The following is an 18,644-nucleotide window of genomic DNA, read 5'->3' on the forward strand; positions in this document are numbered from 1 at the left end:
ACAGGGCTTTACTGAACATAAACCAAGGACGCCTCCATTCTACATTGCCATGACAAGAATACGGGGCTTTACTGAACATAAACCAAGGACGCCTCCATTCTACATTGCCTTCCTTCTTATCTTTCTCCTTTCCTTCTCCATCTTCCTCCTCCTCCTCTCCTTCCTCTTTCTTTCCACCTTCCTCCTCCTCTTGTGACTCTTCACTCTCTTCCTCCTCGTCCTCCTCCTCCCCTGTGCTTCCCTCCTCTGAAAGAAAAGACTTGTTTAAAAAGCAAGCAAATATAGTAGTAATAGTAAAAAAAAAGTCAAGTAAATGAAAGTTTATACACATATGAAATTAGTGAAAATTTGACACCAAACATTCTCTATCTGTAACATTACATCAGAATGACGAGAACACAAGATATGAAAAGTGAAAGGGAATGATGTATATAACAAAGAAAAACACTGTATAATGACATATGACAGGAAAATAATCTTGTATACTTGAGTCCCTTAAATACTTGCTTCCTTGTATATTAACTCCCAAAATGCTCATTCCTTGTACTCTCATTTTCAAAACACCTTCCTTATATATTGTCACTCAAACACTCCTTTCTTGTACACTTATTCCCAAATCATTCCTGTCTTCCTGTATTCTCATTCTCCAAACACTCCTGCCTCTGCACACCCAGTTCCTCAAAACATTTCTTCATTGTTTACTCATTCCCCAAACACACCAACTTTCTTGTATACTTAGCTCTCAAAAGATGCATTTTTAAACATCCATAACTCCTTTTATTTTCATTCCCCAAACACTCCTGGCTGTGCACACTCCAGCACGTTAACACCACACACACATTCACACTCTTAATATCATCTGTCAGCCCCTAGTGGAAAGGGACAATCTTGTGGCCCACCATACTACACCTCAGGAAGTCAGACACAGCATTCAGTTAACAAAAAATCACATTAACACCCACTCCCCACAGAACATAGTAACACAAAATCAGATTAACACTCACCCCAACGTCACATTCACAAGACAAGTTCTCATCCCACAGCCGTAAACTGTTTGCGGCCACCTACGAGGACCTTGCCAAGAAGATGCTTGCCTACACAACCCCAACGGACACAGCTCTGTATCGGCGCATCCCGGCTAACACGACAGGCCTCGCCAGCATCCTCTTCTTCATCGAGCGACTCCAGAGGTGCTACATACCCACGGGGGAGAAGCCTGTTAGCATGGGAGTTGCTGCTGGCTGGTACATGTTGTCAGCTCTCCTACAACAAGGTGAGGACCTGTTGAGGTGTAAGACTGGTCAGTTCAAGTGTTGGAGCATTTAGTGTTTGGTAAGACGGCTGGTACATGTTGCCAGCCCTCCTACAGCAGGGTGAGGACCTGTTGGGGTATGAGACTAAGTTGAATGCAAGGGTAGTGGTGTTTAATGTTTGATAAGATGGGAATACAGAAAGACAGTTATTAAAGGATAGATTTAAAACTGGGAAACTTTACATGATACCTGGTGTATTTTCATAATTGAGCTGATATTAACTTGAATTAGTTCTGGCATGAGCAATATAAGCAAATGGTGTTAATATGACTGATATGGATATCAAGTAATGTATTTAATTTTATCAGTAGTTCTCTTCATATGATGATATCAACAGTTTTCTTAGTAAGATATGAGATATAAATCTTTTAGAAATGATGAGAAAAACTCTTAAATTGCATTTTCATCTCTGAAACATTTTAAAATGGTCTTTTCTACATTTTTAAATTTAAAAAGATGTGTTATTTTCAAAGATTTTAAATTGCCTTTGCATCATCCTCCATGTCTTAAAATTGCCTTTTCATGGCATCTTTCCCTCCTCCTCTTCCTCCTGCAGGCTCCAACACCTACCCAATCAGCACTGCAGCACGGGTAATCTACTGGGTTGGCTACAGTGTGTCCCTCATTGTGTACACATCATACTCTGCCACACTGGTCTCACATCTTGCTGTGGAGCAGCCTGCACCTCTGCCATTCAGCAACCTGCGGGACCTGTCTAGGCAGTCAGGCTGGGATGCTGGATGCAACAACAATGACCTCTTCCAAGTGACAGCCTCGGTGGGTCCTTGGCTTCTTGCTGTGTGAACTGATATACCATCCAGTGGTTGAGAGTTGAGGAGAGAGAGAGAGAGAGAGAGAGAGAGAGAGAGAGAGAGAGAGAGAGAGAGAGAGAGAGAGAGAGAGAGAGAGAGAGAGAATTTTGTTCAGTGCCAGATTTAGGAGTCCACAAAAAGACCAGCTGCCCAGGAGCCTCCACAATCTGGGGTCTCCACAATCTGAGGAGTCTCCCACATAAATATTCTGTAAGTGAAAGAAACTTAAATTAATCAAACACTAGTTTTCTATGAACTAAATATTTTTTTTATTACTATCAAAATAACCACTTGTTTCATTTACACTAAATAAATATGTTCCTTTCACTATAATATATTATATGTATTAAAAACTGCATGGAATACAGATACAAAAATATTAATATAAATATTTCAGGTAGATGGCCTCCACACTCAGGCTGCTCACAGGCCTCCACAGACACAAATCCAGCCCTTGATTTGTAAATTAATTATTTTATTTAATTATTTATTTTTTCTTTGTAAGAGGAGCACTGCCTTAGGGAGGGAGAGGGAGAAAGAGAATAATAAAAAAAAAAAAAAAAAAAAAAAAACCGATGCCATTTCTTTAAGAAATGGCATCTGTAATAATAATCTGTTATATGCCATAATAAATTATGGCATATAACATAAAATGTTATATGCCATTTGATAACAGTTTTCTATAGATCTAAGTGTAACTCAGTAAGTTTGTAACACGATCTCCCTTTCCTAAATCCAAATTGCTTTATTATCACTGGGAGAGGCTGGGATGGACTGGGAGAGGCTGGAATGCACTGAGAGAGGCTGGGATGGACTGGGAGAAGCTAGGATGCACTGGGAGAGGCTGGGATGGACTGGGAGAGGCTGGAATGCACTGAGAGAGGCTGGGATGGACTGGGAGAGGCTGAAATGCACTGGGAGAGGCTGGGATGGACTGGGAGAGGCTGGGATGGACTGGGAGAGTCTAGGATGCACTGGGAGAGGCTGGGATGGACTGGGAGAGGCTGGAATGCACTGAGAGAGGCTGGGATGGACTGGGAGAGGCTGGGATGGACTGGGAGAGGCTGGAATGCACTGAGAGAGGCTGGGATGGACTGGGAGAGGCTAGGATACACTGGGAGAGGCTGGGATGAAAAGGCTGGGGCTGGGGCTGAGGCTGGGGGAAAAGGTCAAGAATGTTGGGTGTATCTCCAAGACAGTCAGGAATACGAGTAGGGTGTTGCACCAATTGCTCTAGGTCATGGAGGATAGCAAAGTTGTAGGCTAGTTCACCAGGATGGTCAGTGAAGGGAGAGGAAAGCCAAAGCTGGTGGTGAACATTGAAGTCTCCAAGAATGGAGATCTCTGCAAAAGGGAAGAGGGTCAGAATGTGCTCCACTTTGGAAGTTAAGTAGTTAAAGAATTTCTTATAATCAGAGGAGTTAGGTGAGAGGTATACAGCACAGATAAATTTAGTATGAGAGTGACTCTGTAGTCGTAGCCAGATGGTGGAAAACTCAGAAGATTCAAGAGCGTGGGCACGAGAGCAGGTTAAATCATTGTGCACATAAATGCAGCATCCAGCTTTGGACTGAAAATGAGGATAGAGAAAGTAAGAGGGAACAGAAAAGGAGCTACTGTCAGTTGCCTCAGACACCTGAGTTTCAGTGAGGAAAAGAAGATGAGGTTTAGAAGAGGAGAGGTGGTGTTCTACAGATTGAAAATTAGATCTTTGACTGCGAATGTTGCAGAAGTTAATGAAGAAAAAGTTGAGGGGGGTGTCAAGACACTTAGGGTCTTTGACAGAAAGGCAGTCTGACCTGGGGACATTTATGGTCCCCTCCCCAGATGGGGACTACGAGGCTGGTGTAGGAGTCGCCACGATGATTTTAAAATTTTTGAGTGAAAGGTGTGTGTGTTATTAGGTGCTTGTAGTTTTGTGTGGAGGAAGAGAGTTGTCTTTAGAGGGCAGGCTATGACTGCCCCCTTGTGTTGTGAGACACAAAGGGAAACGTTCAGCGAGGTCACAGCTGGGTTTAATGATAAGTTCACAGCACCCCCTGAACAGTGCTTTAGACCTCACTGGTAGTAATTATCATTTAGGCAGATGTCTACTGCCTCCTCATATATATATATATATATATATATATATATATATATATATATATATATATATATATATATATATATATATATATATATACCCAGCCAACATTGGATAATGGGAGGCATGTGGGTGTTTTGTGGGCTACTTTATGGGTCCCATGTGGGCTACCCACATTACTGTAAAACACAGGTTGTTCTTGGAGATTTAAACTTTTTGTATTTATAAATATTGATTCACATGACAGTAAAGATTCATTTTACTAACATGCCAGTTTCTCTTAAACCAAGCAATTTACGTGTAATCTTATCTTACAAATGGCTTGAGGCATTCTCTAACCCTCTTGGAAAGTCGACAGATATAAGTAATACTGCTAATTTTCATTGAAATATTAAAAGAAAATTAAATAAATAAATAAATAAATAAAATAAATAAATAAATAAATAAATAAAAATCTTTTGGTTCAGTGATGTTCCTCATTTTTTGTCCAAGGTTCTAACCATACCTAAACTAACTTAACCACACCAAAACTAACCTAACCATACCTGCTGTAACCTAACCATACCTAAACTAACTTGACCACACCAAAACTAACCTAACCATACCTGCTGTAATCTAACCATACCTAAACTAACTTAACCACATCCAAACCTAACCACACCCAAACTAACCTAACTGTACTTGGTGTAATCTAACCATACCCAAAACTAACCTAACTACACCCAACCATATCAAACCTAACCTAACCATACCTAAACTCAAGGCAAGGTATGGCGTGTCTAGCCAGTGGTAGCCATAATTATTTCCTATTTTCATCAATAAGAAAAGGCATTGAATTCAATTTAAAAAAAACGTTTCAATTATTGTTAAAGGTTTGTAGAAAAGAATATATCAAGAGCTAGTGTTATTTCATAAGATAGGTAATGAAATACTGGCACATTAATAAAAGTGATATCAAGCCTCAATATACTGACATACGGTAATAACAGTGTAGTACCATCACAATCACCAGCACCACCACCTTACCATTTATATCACTAGACAACCACCTCTACACCGTACGTAATGTACTTTCCACATATAATGCATACCTTTGGGCAAATTGGTGTCAGCGGAGCATTGAATGAATGCCTCTTGGCACTTGCTGGGAGACTGGATGCCTTGGTAATCTGCAGGGATCACCACTTTTTAACACAGGCTAACTTCTTACTTTACACGTTATGGAAGGCATCAAGTATGGCTTCAAGCATTTTAAAGTATTCACAACATTGTCGAGTGCAATTTAAGATACCTTACTTCTGAACTGGTGTGAACCGCCAACGTACTGTTTACAGCACCCGCTGGGTTAAAACGTATGTTCACTTTTTAAATCTCTGGATTAAAGTATATTGCATTTTCAAGTTCAAAAATTAAAAATATTATTGCATAAAAATAATGCACTTTTTTTCTCTTTCCACAAGTTACCTCCAACAGATTATTAAAGGTAGGTGGAAAATTTATTTAGAGCATGATGAACCCAGCCGTTAGCAGGAAGGCGGCACAACAACGTCAGCGGCGCACCTACAGAGTGAGAAGAGATATTTTCGCTGAGTACGACGATGCTGAGTTACTGAAAAGATTCAGATTGGACCGTGCTGGTATTGTTGCAGTGACTGATATAGTGAGAGACAAGCTGCAAAGTAAAACTGAAAGAAATAGAGCCTTGACCCCTGAGATGGTGGCCATCACATTACGATATTTAGCCACAGGAAAAATGCAACAGTGCAGTTGTGATGATTTTGGAACAACGCAGCCCACTATCAGCCGTGCAATATCACAGACAATTGATGCACTGGCTGACCCAGAAGTAATCTGCCAGTTCGTGGCTTTCCCTCACACCCAGCGTGAAGTGCAGCAAAAACAGGCAGAGTTCATGCAAGTAACTCAGTTTCCCGGTGTTGTGGGAGTGATTGATGGTACTCATATAAGAATTGTGTCTCCTCATGTCGATGAACATGTATATGTGAACAGGAAACGCTATCACAGCATAAATGTGCAAGTAGTATTTGATGCTCACTATAAGATTCTTGACATTGTGGCAAGGTGGCCTGGCTCAGTCAACGATGCAAGAATACTAGATAAGTCAGCACTCAAACTGATGTTTGAGGAACAACATGTACCTGCAGGATGCTACCTTCCCGGGGACAGTGGCTATCCCTGTAAGCAGTGGCTCCTCACTCCTTACCTTCGCCCTCAAACTGTTGCACAAGCTAATTATAACAGGTGGGTTTATTTGTAAATAGTGTTCTGTTAGGTTTAGATATGCTTTGAACGAATCTAGTAGCTTTCTCCCCAGGGCCGCCCTCCCGCGTGTGCCCGCAGCCCCTACAAGAACCGGTCCCTGCCCCCCTTTGGGCACGCTCTCCTCCCAAGGCTAAGTCCCCGGGGCGTGGCCGCCCAAACTAACCCCCCTCCTCCCAACAGTTCCAGTACCTTACGATGCAGCCGAGGGGACTGACGCCACCACCACCACTGCCACCACCGCCACAACAAGGGTTATTCAAATGGGGAACATGCTTCAGGTGTTGCCCCAAGATGCCTCAGCCCCGCAGCCCCACTTCCCCATGATAGTGCAGGCAGGGAATGTCATACAGGTGAGAGAGAGAGAGAGAGAGAGAGAGAGAGAGAGAGAGAGAGAGAAAGTTTTTTACATACAGAAAGGAGAGACAGAGATAGAAAATCAATCTTACTACTACTACTACTACTACTACTACTACTACTACTACTTCTGAGCACCTCCTTCCTCTCAGGTTGTTCCAGCTGACAACACGCAGGTATTAGGGGCAGAAGTCGTTGGAGTTGGTCGGGTCATGCAAGTGGTCGGAGTCCCAGGCTTTCCCCCGACCCCAGCCCCAGACCCCTGCCCCAGCCACCCCTCTCCCTGTGACCCCTGCCCAGTCATCCCTCACCCCCTCCTGCCCCCCTGCGGTGCTGCCAGCGGGGGTGATGGGAGGTGGAGGTGGGCCACACACACCTGGGTTAGCTGTGGCTTGGCTTATCTCCCTCCTCAGCAGGTGAGAGAGAGAGAGAGTGTATATACATCTGTTGTTATTGTATTTATTTGTCTATATTTTCCTTACAGAGTGATTGATTGATTAAATGATATATATTGGTGTTAATATATACAGACAGACTGGTATATAGACATTCTGATATGTGATGGCCAGTCCATGGAGCACAAGGTCTTTGTGGACTAATGAATATTTTACACTAAGGTTTAAGACCAGTGTTTTATTCAGCTCTCATGAAAAAAAAAAGAAAAAGACAGTACATAATTATTTAGTAAGTAATTCATAACTTTAACCCAATCAAATTATAGATACATGCAAAAAAGAATTATATCAATAACAAAAGTAAATAATAATAATAATAATAATAATAACTATTACAAATTACAAACAATTACATATGTTTATAATAGTAGAGCTGATTACAATTTGAAAACTAATAAATACAATGAATAATTACTTGTTAAGTGTTGTTTTATCAGTAATTTAAAGGAATGTAATGGTTTGTTTTTAACTGTGTCCGAGAGCCGGGTCCAGTGCTTGGTTCCTCGTGAGACGACACTCTGTTGGGCACGGGAGGTTCAGCAGAAGGGTGTCCTCAAGTTACCTGTCTGTCTTAACTGAATATCATGAGCCCGTGTCTCTTGTGTTTGTATTAAGAGCTTTGTATACAAACGCCAAGGTCTGGAATACAGTAATGTCTCCAGTTTCTAGGAGTTTAAGATCCACTGCTATGTTCGGACTTGTTACTGTTTGTCTTATTCCAAATTAGCTTTTTTGGGGCAAGAAATAATTTATGAGTGTAGGTTGCACTAGGAGAAAGAGAGAGAGAGAGAGAGAGAGAGAGAGAGAGAGAGAGGGAATGTTTTAGATATTATTATTATTATTATTATTATTATTATTATTATTATTATTATTATTATTATTATTATTATTATTATTATTATTACTGCTACATATTTCTCTCTCTCTCTCTCTCTCTCTCTCTCTCTCTCTCTCTCTCTCTCTCTCTCTCTCTCTCTCTCTCTCTCTCTCTCTCTCTCTCTCTCTCTTACAATAATAGTTTTACCCTTCTCTCTCATCCTCTCTCCCACTTCCACTCACTCACTCTCTCCCTCCTTTTGCAGCAAATCCCGAGGATCAACGAGGACATGGTGGACCCAGAGATTGCAGCAGCAGCGAGAGAGAGAGAGAGAAGCAAGAGAGGAGGGAGAGGAAGGAGAGGAGGAGGAGAGAGAGGGAGGCCAGGAGGGAGGCACGTCAGAGAGAGAGGGAGAGGAAGAGGTTGATTCTGTTACAACAACAACTGCAACAACAACAACAGTTAGTCAGTGAGGAGGGGGAGGGGCCGTCCTCTGATGCTGAGGATGAGGTATTGTTCAGGGTAAGTAGTAGTAGTAGTAGTAGTAATGCATCATTTTTAAACTTTCCGAGATAATCTTATTTCAACAGGTAGAGATGAAAAAGTCCTCTAACTGACAAAAAAAAAACATTATCTATTTATTTTGTTATGTAGGCCAGCCAGCCGTGGGGGGGGACAAAACTTCAATAAAAGAGACTCTCTGAGGTGTGGCTCCCCAAAATAGAATTGCAAATGGTAGCCAGAATTTACATGAATACTGGAGGGTGCTGTCAGGCCAAACCAGCTCCCCATCTGTGCCTATGCAGTGTCTGGCCAGCCACTAGTGTGTATGTAGCGGACTCAGACCAGCAGATTCCCACTGTTTATCCACTGTTTGTGTTGATGCAGTGTTTGGCCAGCCACTTGTGTGTTTTGGGGGCTCAGACCAGCAGATTCCTACTATTTATCCACTGTTTGTGTTGATCTAGTGTTTGGCCAGCCACTTGTGTTTATGTAGGGGACTCAGACCAGCAGATTCCCACTGTTTATCCACTGTTTGTGTTGATGCAGTGTTTGGCCAACCACTTGTGTGTTTTGGGGCTTAGACCAGCAGATTCCCACTGTTTATCCATTGTTTGTGTTGATGCAGTGTTTAGCCAGCCACTTGTGTGTATGTAGGGGACTCAGACCAGCAGATTCCCACTGTTTATCCACTGTTTGTGTTGATGCAGTGTTTGGCCAGCCACTTGTGTGTATGTAGGGGACTCAGACCAGCAGATTCCCACTGTTTATTCACTGTTTGTGTTGATGCAGTATTTGGCCAGCCACTTGTGTGTATGTAGCGGACTCAGACCAGCAGATTCCCACTGTTTATCCACTTTGTGTTGATGCAGTGATTGGCCAGCCACTTGTGTGTTTTGGGGGCTCAGACCAGCAGATTCCTACTATTTATCCACTGTTTGTGTTGATCTAGTGTTTGGCCAGCCACTTGTGTTTATGTAGGGGACTCAGACCAGCAGATTCCCACTGTTTATCCACTGTTTGTGTTGATCTAGTGTTTGGCCAGCCATTTGTGTGTTTTGGGGGCTCAGACCAGCAGATTCCCACTGTTTATTCACTGTTTGTGTTGATCTAGTGTTTGGCCAGCCACTAGTGTGTTTTGGGGGCTCAGACCAGCAGATTCTCACTGTTTATTCACTGTTTGTGTTGATCTAGTGTTTGGCCAGCCACTTGTGTGTATGTAGGGGACTCAGACCAGCAGATTCCCACTGTTTATTCACTGTTTGTGTTGATGCAGTATTTGGCCAGCCACTTGTGTGTATGTAGCGGACTCAGACCAGCAGATTCCCACTGTTTATCCACTGTTTGTGTTGATGCAGTGTTTGGCCAGCCACTTGTGTGTTTTGGGGGCTCAGACCAGCAGATTCCTACTATTTATCCACTGTTTGTGTTGATCTAGTGTTTGGCCAGCCACTTGTGCTTATGTAGGGGACTCAGACCAGCAGATTCCCACTGTTTATCCACTGTTTGTGTTGATGTAGTGTTTGGCCAGCCACTTGTGTGTTTTGGGGGCTCAGACCAGCAGATTCCCACTGTTTATTCACTGTTTGTGTTGATCTAGTGTTTGGCCAGCCACTTGTGTGTTTTGGGGGCTCAGACCAGCAGATTCTCACTGTTTATTCACTGTTTGTGTTGATCTAGTGTTTGGCCAGCCACTTGTGTGTATGTAGGGGACTCAGACCAGCAGATTCCCACTGTTTATTCACTGTTTGTGTTGATGCAGTATTTGGCCAGCCACTTGTGTGTATGTAGCGGACTCAGACCAGCAGATTCCCACTGTTTATCCACTGTTTGTGTTGATGCAGTGTTTGGCCAGCCACTTGTGTGTTTTGGGGGCTCAGACCAGCAGATTCCTACTATTTATCCACTGTTTGTGTTGATCTAGTGTTTGGCCGGCCACTTGTGTTTATGTAGGGGACTCAGACCAGCAGATTCCCACTGTTTATCCACTGTTTGTGTTGATGCAGTGTTTGGCCAACCACTTGTGTGTTTTGGGGGCTCAGACCAGCAGATTCCTACTATTTATCACTGTTTGTGTTGATCTAGTGTTTGGCCAGCCACTTGTGTTTATGTAGGGGACTCAGACCAGCAGATTCCCACTGTTTATCCACTGTTTGTGTTGATCTAGTGTTTGGCCAGCCACTTGTGTGTTTTGGGGGCTCAGACCAGCAGATTCCCACTGTTTATTCACTGTTTGTGTTGATCTAGTGTTTGGCCAGCCACTAGTGTGTTTTGGGGGCTCAGACCAGCAGATTCTCACTGTTTATTCACTGTTTGTGTTGATCTAGTGTTTGGCCAGCCACTTGTGTGTATGTAGGGGACTCAGACCAGCAGATTCCCACTGTTTATTCACTGTTTGTGTTGATGCAGTATTTGGCCAGCCACTTGTGTGTATGTAGCGGACTCAGACCAGCAGATTCCCACTGTTTATCCACTGTTTGTGTTGATGCAGTGTTTGGCCAGCCACTTGTGTGTTTTGGGGGCTCAGACCAGCAGATTCCTACTATTTATCCACTGTTTGTGTTGATCTAGTGTTTGGCCAGCCACTTGTGTTTATGTAGGGGACTCAGACCAGCAGATTCCCACTGTTTATCCACTGTTTGTGTTGATGTAGTGTTTGGCCAGCCACTTGTGTGTTTTGGGGGCTCAGACCAGCAGATTCCCACTGTTTATTCACTGTTTGTGTTGATCTAGTGTTTGGCCAGCCACTAGTGTGTTTTGGGGGCTCAGACCAGCAGATTCTCACTGTTTATTCACTGTTTGTGTTGATCTAGTGTTTGGCCAGCCACTTGTGTGTATGTAGGGGACTCAGACCAGCAGATTCCCACTGTTTATCCACTGTTTGTGTTGATCAAGTGTTTGGCCAGCCACTTGTGTGTATGTAGGGGACTCAGACCAGCAGATTCCCACTGTTTATTCACTGTTTGTGTTGATGCAGTGTTTGGCCAGCCACTTGTGTGTATGTAGGGGACTCAGACCAGCAGATTCCCACTGTTTATTCACTGTTTGTGTTGATGCAGTGTTTGGCCAACCACTTGTGTGTTTTGGGGGCTCAGACCACCAGATTCCTACTATTTATGACTGTTTGTGTTGATCTAGTGTTTGGCCAGCCACTTGTGTTTATGTAGGGGACTCAGACCAGCAGATTTCCACTGTTTATCCACTGTTTGTGTTGATCTAGTGTTTGGCCACCCACTTGTGTGTTTTGGGGGCTCAGACCAGCAGATTCCCACTGTTTATTCACTGTTTGTGTTGATCTAGTGTTTGGCCAGCCACTAGTGTGTTTTGGGGGCTCAGACCAGCAGATTCTCACTGTTTATTCACTGTTTGTGTTGATGCAGTGTTTGGCCAGCCACTTGTGTGTATGTAGGGGACTCAGACCAGCAGATTCCCACTGTTTATCCATTGTTTGTGTTGATGCAGTGTTTAGCCAGCCACTTGTGTGTATGTAGGGGACTCAGACCAGCAGATTCCCACTGTTTATCCACTGTTTGTGTTGATGCAGTGTTTGGCCAGCCACTTGTGTGTATGTAGGGGTCTCAGAACCAGCAGATTCCCACTGTTTATTCACTGTTTGTGTTGATGCAGTATTTGGCCAGCCAACTTGTGTGTATGTAGCGGACTCAGTCCAGCAGATTCCCACTGTTTATCCACTTTGTGTTGATGCAGTGTTTGGCCAGCCACTTGTGTGTTTTGGGGGCTCAGACCAGCAGATTCCTACTATTTATCCACTGTTTGTGTTGATCTAGTGTTTGGCCAGCCACTTGTGTTTATGTAGGGGACTCAGACCAGCAGATTCCCACTGTTTATCCACTGTTTGTGTTGATCTAGTGTTTGGCCAGCCATTTGTGTGTTTTGGGGGCTCAGACCAGCAGATTCCCACTGTTTATTCACTGTTTGTGTTGATCTAGTGTTTGGCCAGCCACTAGTGTGTTTTGTGGGCTCAGACCAGCAGATTCTCACTGTTTATTCACTGTTTGTGTTGATCTAGTGTTTGGCCAGCCACTTGTGTGTATGTAGGGGACTCAGACCAGCAGATTCCCACTGTTTATTCACTGTTTGTGTTGATCTAGTGTTTGGCCAGCCACTTGTGTGTATGTAGGGGACTGAGACAAGTTTATTTAATGTTCAGTGACCCATTTGCAGGCACAGGGGTGTTGAGGAGCTGGGTGTGCAGGAGACAGACAATTACAAAGGTTTACAGTTCAAATGCTACATGTATCTTCAAAATACAGATAATAAGTAGATAAATATTGAAATTAATATAAAATACCATTCTTTATTTAACACTTAACCAAACTTAACCAACATACACACACACGCTAACTCAGACAGTTCCCTAACTACCTTACCATCCCGCAGGAGGCCATGTCGGAGGTGCCGGTGGTGGGGTCGCCAGTTCCGGAATACGAGGTGGAGGAGGACGAGGAGGAGGCACGGATAAGGAAGAAGAAAAGATTATTACCTGTAGCCCTCCCTCCAGCTGATAAGGGGATATTAAGGAGCCCTTCCTACAGGTGTGTCTGTCTACCTGTGTGTCTCTTTCTATCTCTCCTTTTCATTTTTCCAGTTTCCCATTATTTTCTCCACCCTCTCACTGTCTTTTCTCAGCCTCTCACAACCTGTCACACCCTCTCCCAGCTATTCACAGCCACTCACAGCCTCTCTCTCTCACTCTATCTCATTCCCAGTGTATCCAGACCATTCCAGACTTACCCCAAACTGTCCCCAAGACTTCCAGTCCATCCCAACTTCTCACAGCCTCTTCCAGCCTTTCACAGTCTCTCTCTCTCTCTCTCTCTCTCTCTCTCTCTCTCTCTCTCTCTCTCTCTCTCTCTCTCTCTCTCTCTCTCTCTCTCTCTCTCTCTCTCTCTCTCTCTCTCTCTCTCTCTCTCTCTCTCTCTCTCTCTCTCTCTCTCTCTCTCTCTCTCATTCCCAATGTATCCAGACCATCCCAGACTCACCCCAAACCATCTCCAAGACTCCCCTTCTCTCTTCCTCTCCTCTCCCTCTCTCTCCCTCCCCTCTCTCACTCTCCTAACTCTCCCCAGGAGAGGCCCCAGTGGTGAGCAGATGGTGATGCTGGAGATGATACTGGCATATTGAGTATTATAATTAGCCATAAACACTTGCTTGCTTACTTTCATGTCTACACAGGTTCGTTCGATGCAAGGAGTTGGCACAGGAGGCGTCCGAGGCTGTGTAGAGCGGCCGTCTGAACCTGGTGCCACAGCTTACTATGTTCAACAGGTGCGTGTGTGTGTGTGTGTGTGTGTGTGTGTGTGTGTGTGTGTGTGTGTGTGTGTGTTTTGTGTGGTCATTTCACTATCTATCTATCTGTTTAGTTTGTCTCCATCTGTCTGTCTTTCTGTCATTGGTCTGTCTGTCTGTCTGTGTATTGCAATGATTTTTCAGTTATGTATTTTATTTTTTATTCTTGTGTACTTGTGTCTGTCTGTATGTATGTATGTATCAGTCAGTGAGTCAGTCAGTCAGTCACTCAGTTAGTCAGTTAGTCAGTCATTCAGTCAGTCAGTTAGTCAGTCATTCAGTCAGTTAGTGAGTTAGTCAGTTAGTCAGTCTGTCAGTCACTCACACAGTGTTAATCCTCCTCTTCCTCCTCCTCCTCCTCCTCCTCCTCCTCCTCCTCCTCCTCCTCCTCCTCCTCCTCCTCCTCCTCCTCCTCCTCCTCGTCCACCTCCTCCTCCTCCTCCTCCTCCTCCTCCTCCTCCTCCTCCTCCTCCTCCTCCTCCTCCTCCTGTTCCCCACCACCCCTGCCGAGAGGTGAGTGTATGTACGTGTGTGTGTGTGTGTGTGTGTGTGTGTGTAGTAATAATAGTAATGCTATGTACATATATAAATACTGTTAATATTATTGATAAAAAATATTGATGATGATGATGATGATGATTCAGTGGTGATTATGAAAATGTGCATTACAATATAGGGTAGATATTATTGTTATTACCTGTGTGTGTGTGTGTGTGTGTGTGTGTGTGTGTGTGTGTGTGTGTGTGTGTGTGTGTGTGTGTGTGTGTATGTGTGTGTGTGAGGAATAATTGAATAATTGAATAATTGATGCTCTCTCCTTTGCTATTCATTATATACATGGACAGATGCCTGAAGGAAGTGTGTGTAAGGGAGGATAAAGAGATCATGCTGGCCTATGCAGACGATGTCGCTGTCGTGACAGGAAGCCAACAAGATCTTCAAGAGGCCATGACAAGATGGAATGATGTTTTAAATAGGGAAGGAATGAGAATGAACAAACAAAAAACTTATTTACTAGTGGACAAGCAACAAGTGATGGTGTGGCTCTGAGCCACTGTAGTAGGGATGTTATGGTTTAAGTGTAGGAAGTTGCAAATGCTCACCTAACAATTGCACCTTAGTAGAAAAACACAAACAGGAAGTTTATGCAAGTTTTTATCCTTATATAAAATGTTGTATTGCATCAAACCTCCATACATTACTGTCTCTATCCAGTATGAGACCGGTGTTCAGGAAGCACAAGCATGTGCTGAATAACAAGAAGCCGGCATTGGTGAAGGTGACAACATTTCATCTATTTATACATACTTTTTATTATTAAAGCTTATCTTATAATTATTTCTGAAGAGATTGACTAATTTTTGTAGTATTTATGACTTAGAACTATGATAAAGCTATGAATTGATATAATTCCTGATTTGTTTTATCTTTTCATTATCCTTCCTTTGTTAATTGAGCATTTTATATTACTTAGCTTAAAAATGCAAGAACGGTTCAGAAGTATCCAACCTTGGGCTAAGGGCCAAAATTATGGTATCATTCAAAATGTCCTTCAAAGAAAGCCCTCTGTAATCCAACACACTTAGCCCATTAATCCTTCCATTTCTCATCAATTTGTTCAACATTCATATTTTTCCCTTATAGGGTTGAACAATTTTCATGGGTTCAGAGCAAAAGGCTTCCTCATTCCTCCCCAAGGTATTCTCGGATGGTAAGCAGGTTTGACTCTGGAGCAAACCTGACCAAGGGCTACTGCCCAAGGCTACAGAGGTTCCTCTCCCTGAGGCTGAATGCACCATGTGAGATGGTTCTGTTATGTGGATGAATGTCATGGTGGATAGCAGTGCCACCACATTCCTACAATCATCCATCACTCCACTGCTCAAACGCTTCTGCAACCAATGATAGGTATGCTGCCACATTCTGCATGGTCTCCTTGGCTCTCAGATAAGGATACTGTCAACAGGTTTGGGATTGCCAAAAAATCATAAGGAGCTATGTCTGAAAAGTCCAGAGAGAGAGAGAGAGAGAAAGAATGAGCAAGAGAAAGAGTAGGATGAAGCAAAGGAAGAGTCAAGAGGGAGGAAGAGAGAGTAGGACAAGAAAAAACAGAACAAATAAATCCCCTACACGTCTTGTCTCCATTCACACAAGCCATGAAAAGCTTGTCCATCCCTGAGTGCTCAGAAGCAGTGTTCCACTGATGATGTGGAAACTTGAGACACCCAATCATTTAATGGGCTTTAGTAGGTTTTGTCACCAGTCTTCTGTGTGTCACTGACTACATTTTGAAATTTTTATCTGTTCTATTTAATTTTGTGTGTATGTACACAATGTTTATGGTCAATAAACTATTTATAAAACTATTTATCTGTGTGAGTAAGATAAAAGCAGTTATTGTTATTATTATTATTATTATTATTATTATTATTATTATTATTATTATTATTATTATTACACATTTTCCTCCTTGTATTTAAATATTATTATTATTATTATTATTATTATTATTATTATTATCATGAATTGTTCTTGTTTATAAATAAAATACTGTAACTGATTATTATTTTTTTTATCATTCATTTAGACTCTCTCTCTCTCTCTCTCTCTCTCTCTCTCTCTCTCTCTCTCTCTCTCTCTCTCTCTCTCTCTCTCTCTCTCGAATAAAATGACTGGTGAGGAACTCTAATAATTAAAGTGCTAAAAAATCCATTAAACTACGAGAAATAAGACAAATAATTAATGACACACCTAATAACACAAACAAGGAGTAATAAACAAAACTTAAGCCAGAAAACACGAAAAGATAAAACTATCATATAAAGAAATACGAAGTAAAAAAAAAATCATGAATATCAAATAAATAACTCACATATAATCAATAAACACGTAAGGAACAGTAAATAAACAATTAAGCCATTCATTGCAAGGGCCACAGTCAGAAAGTGAAAAAAAAAAATGCTTAGTTAAATACCGAGGCTAAATAAAACAAGGAATTAGACAAATGACAAATAATTAATAAATACATAAGGAATAATGAATAAACAAAAATTAAGCCAGGAAGACTATTATAATTATTGCAAGGAGACGATATGTATGTATGTATTGTATGTAATTCGAGGTTAAAATGGCTCAAATCTGACCCAACAGCAGGCCATAAGTGAAGGTGTTCCTCAAGGCAGGGAGGGGGGAGCAATGAATAGGGGAGGGGCTATAAACTATTGGGGGGATATTAATTAATGACGCATCCAGTTTAGCGTGTGTGTATATTTCGCGTTGTGATAATTTAAAGGTTTTCTCGCGTTTTTATCTTTATTTATTGATTGATTTTATTTATTTATTTTATTTTTTTGGCAGGTGTTATATTTGTTGAGTGTTTTAAGTAACTGTGGCTCATTGCATCAAAACTCCATTCATTACCTTCGTGGGAAGGTTCAATTTGGCAAGGTTTTATTTCGCATTTTGGGTTTTATAGTAAATTATGCATTTTCTCATATTTTTCTTTGCTGGTATTGTCCCTTCCACGCCATATATGACTGGAAAGTTGGGGGCGCCTTCCCCCCCCCCCCACCCTCCACTGCTACGTTTTTTTTTCTTAATCAGTCAGTCAACCAATCAATCAATCCCTTCATGAATCATACCCATTTCCAGGTGTCACCCCCACCCATAGATCTCTCATTCTGTCATGTATGAACAAGTGCTAAGGGCAAGCTGAACAAGTACAAAGGGCAAGCCAGCTGTCTCTTTTAATATTCTTGCCTGAAATAACATTACAAATGAGGGTCTATTAATCATCCATTAAATAATCCATTTTTATTGCTTTCTCATTCTTCTTCCTCTGTGTATTGTTAAATTGGATGGTTATATCATTGTCCCTTCCTGTGTTTTAGTGTGCCATTACCTGTCCTCTCTTCCAGCTGATATTTAGTTTGTACTAAAATAGACTGGCATAACTTTACAATTTATACACAAATAACAACATAAACCAATAATGCATTGATATTATGCATGATAGGAGTGGACATTTCCACTCTACATCATTAATGAATGCATGATGAGACGCACACTATTACAAAGCTAATGAGTTCAATAAAAAACACTCAATAACAATTTCAATAACTTTATTAAAAATAGCAATCTTTATAAATCATGAAACTAGAAAACTTTAAGAACCTGGGGCTGTAACATCAAATGCACAATAATGCAAACACTTTTTACACACACACTCTTTAATGATATTTCCTAATATACAGTATAATTCCAAACAGAGAGAGAGAGAGAGAGAGAGAGAGAGAGAGAGAGAGAGAGAGAGAGAGAGAGAGAGAGAGAGAGAGAGAGAGAGAGAGAGAGAGAGAGAGAGAGAGAGAGAGAGTGATGAACTACCTGGGGTCATAAATGTATAGTACAGGTATCAGTCAGGCAAAGCATAGTGCTTGCCTGTCTCATATGGAATGTAAAAACATGGCTTCATATCATTCCAGACCTGGGATTATGGCCAAAAGTTACCAAGCAGTGCTGAGCAAAATCCAGTAGAGTAATATTCAGTATCATTGAATTACTGACAAAGTAAAGATCATTATGTGCAATGATACTCACTACCTAGGAGCATTTCAGGTTACTACCAAGAATCTGACCATGCTGGCAGGGATGGTTAGGCTACAACACATTACATACTTCTCCATTCAAATCAGTCAGCTGATTAAATGGTGAGTTAAA

The 18,644-nt window shown here is 42.0% G+C and overlaps 1 protein-coding gene and 1 long non-coding RNA gene across 4 annotated transcripts in view; one reads left to right on the plus strand and one right to left on the minus strand.

Moving 5' to 3' along the window:
* Positions 1-5,564, minus strand: part of LOC135105254 (uncharacterized) — a 5,926-nt gene extending 362 nt beyond the window's left edge. The window contains exons 1-5 of one of the 2 annotated variants that reach the window (XR_010270775.1): positions 5,505-5,564; positions 5,300-5,377; positions 1,884-2,333; positions 1,005-1,281; positions 1-246 (exon numbers count right to left, since the gene is read on the minus strand). The exon at positions 1-246 is cut by the window's left edge and continues 362 nt beyond it. This is a non-coding gene — a long non-coding RNA (uncharacterized LOC135105254). Of the gene's footprint in view, positions 247-1,004; positions 1,282-1,883; positions 2,334-5,299; positions 5,441-5,504 lie in introns of those variants that run through there. The other variant, XR_010270774.1, reaches the window with a different exon arrangement.
* LOC135105252 (putative nuclease HARBI1) lies at positions 1,087-16,488 on the plus strand. 2 transcript variants are annotated; one of them, XM_064013477.1, is made up of 7 exons: positions 1,087-1,273; positions 1,870-6,841; positions 6,998-7,261; positions 8,383-8,639; positions 13,020-13,174; positions 13,815-13,907; positions 14,774-16,488. In XM_064013477.1, exons 1-2 carry the CDS (start codon positions 1,087-1,089, stop codon positions 2,115-2,117), a joined length of 435 nt encoding a protein of 144 aa, XP_063869547.1. In that variant the 3' UTR covers positions 2,118-6,841; positions 6,998-7,261; positions 8,383-8,639; positions 13,020-13,174; positions 13,815-13,907; positions 14,774-16,488. The 2 variants fall into 2 exon arrangements, with proteins under 2 accessions (XP_063869547.1, XP_063869546.1); XM_064013476.1 differs by lacking the exon at positions 1,087-1,273 and having other exon boundaries at positions 5,578-6,470; positions 6,672-6,841.
* The last annotated feature ends 2,156 nt before the right edge of the window (positions 16,489-18,644 follow it).

This window comes from Scylla paramamosain, chromosome 11, assembly GCF_035594125.1.
Source record: "Scylla paramamosain isolate STU-SP2022 chromosome 11, ASM3559412v1, whole genome shotgun sequence".
NCBI lineage: Eukaryota > Metazoa > Arthropoda > Malacostraca > Decapoda > Portunidae > Scylla > Scylla paramamosain.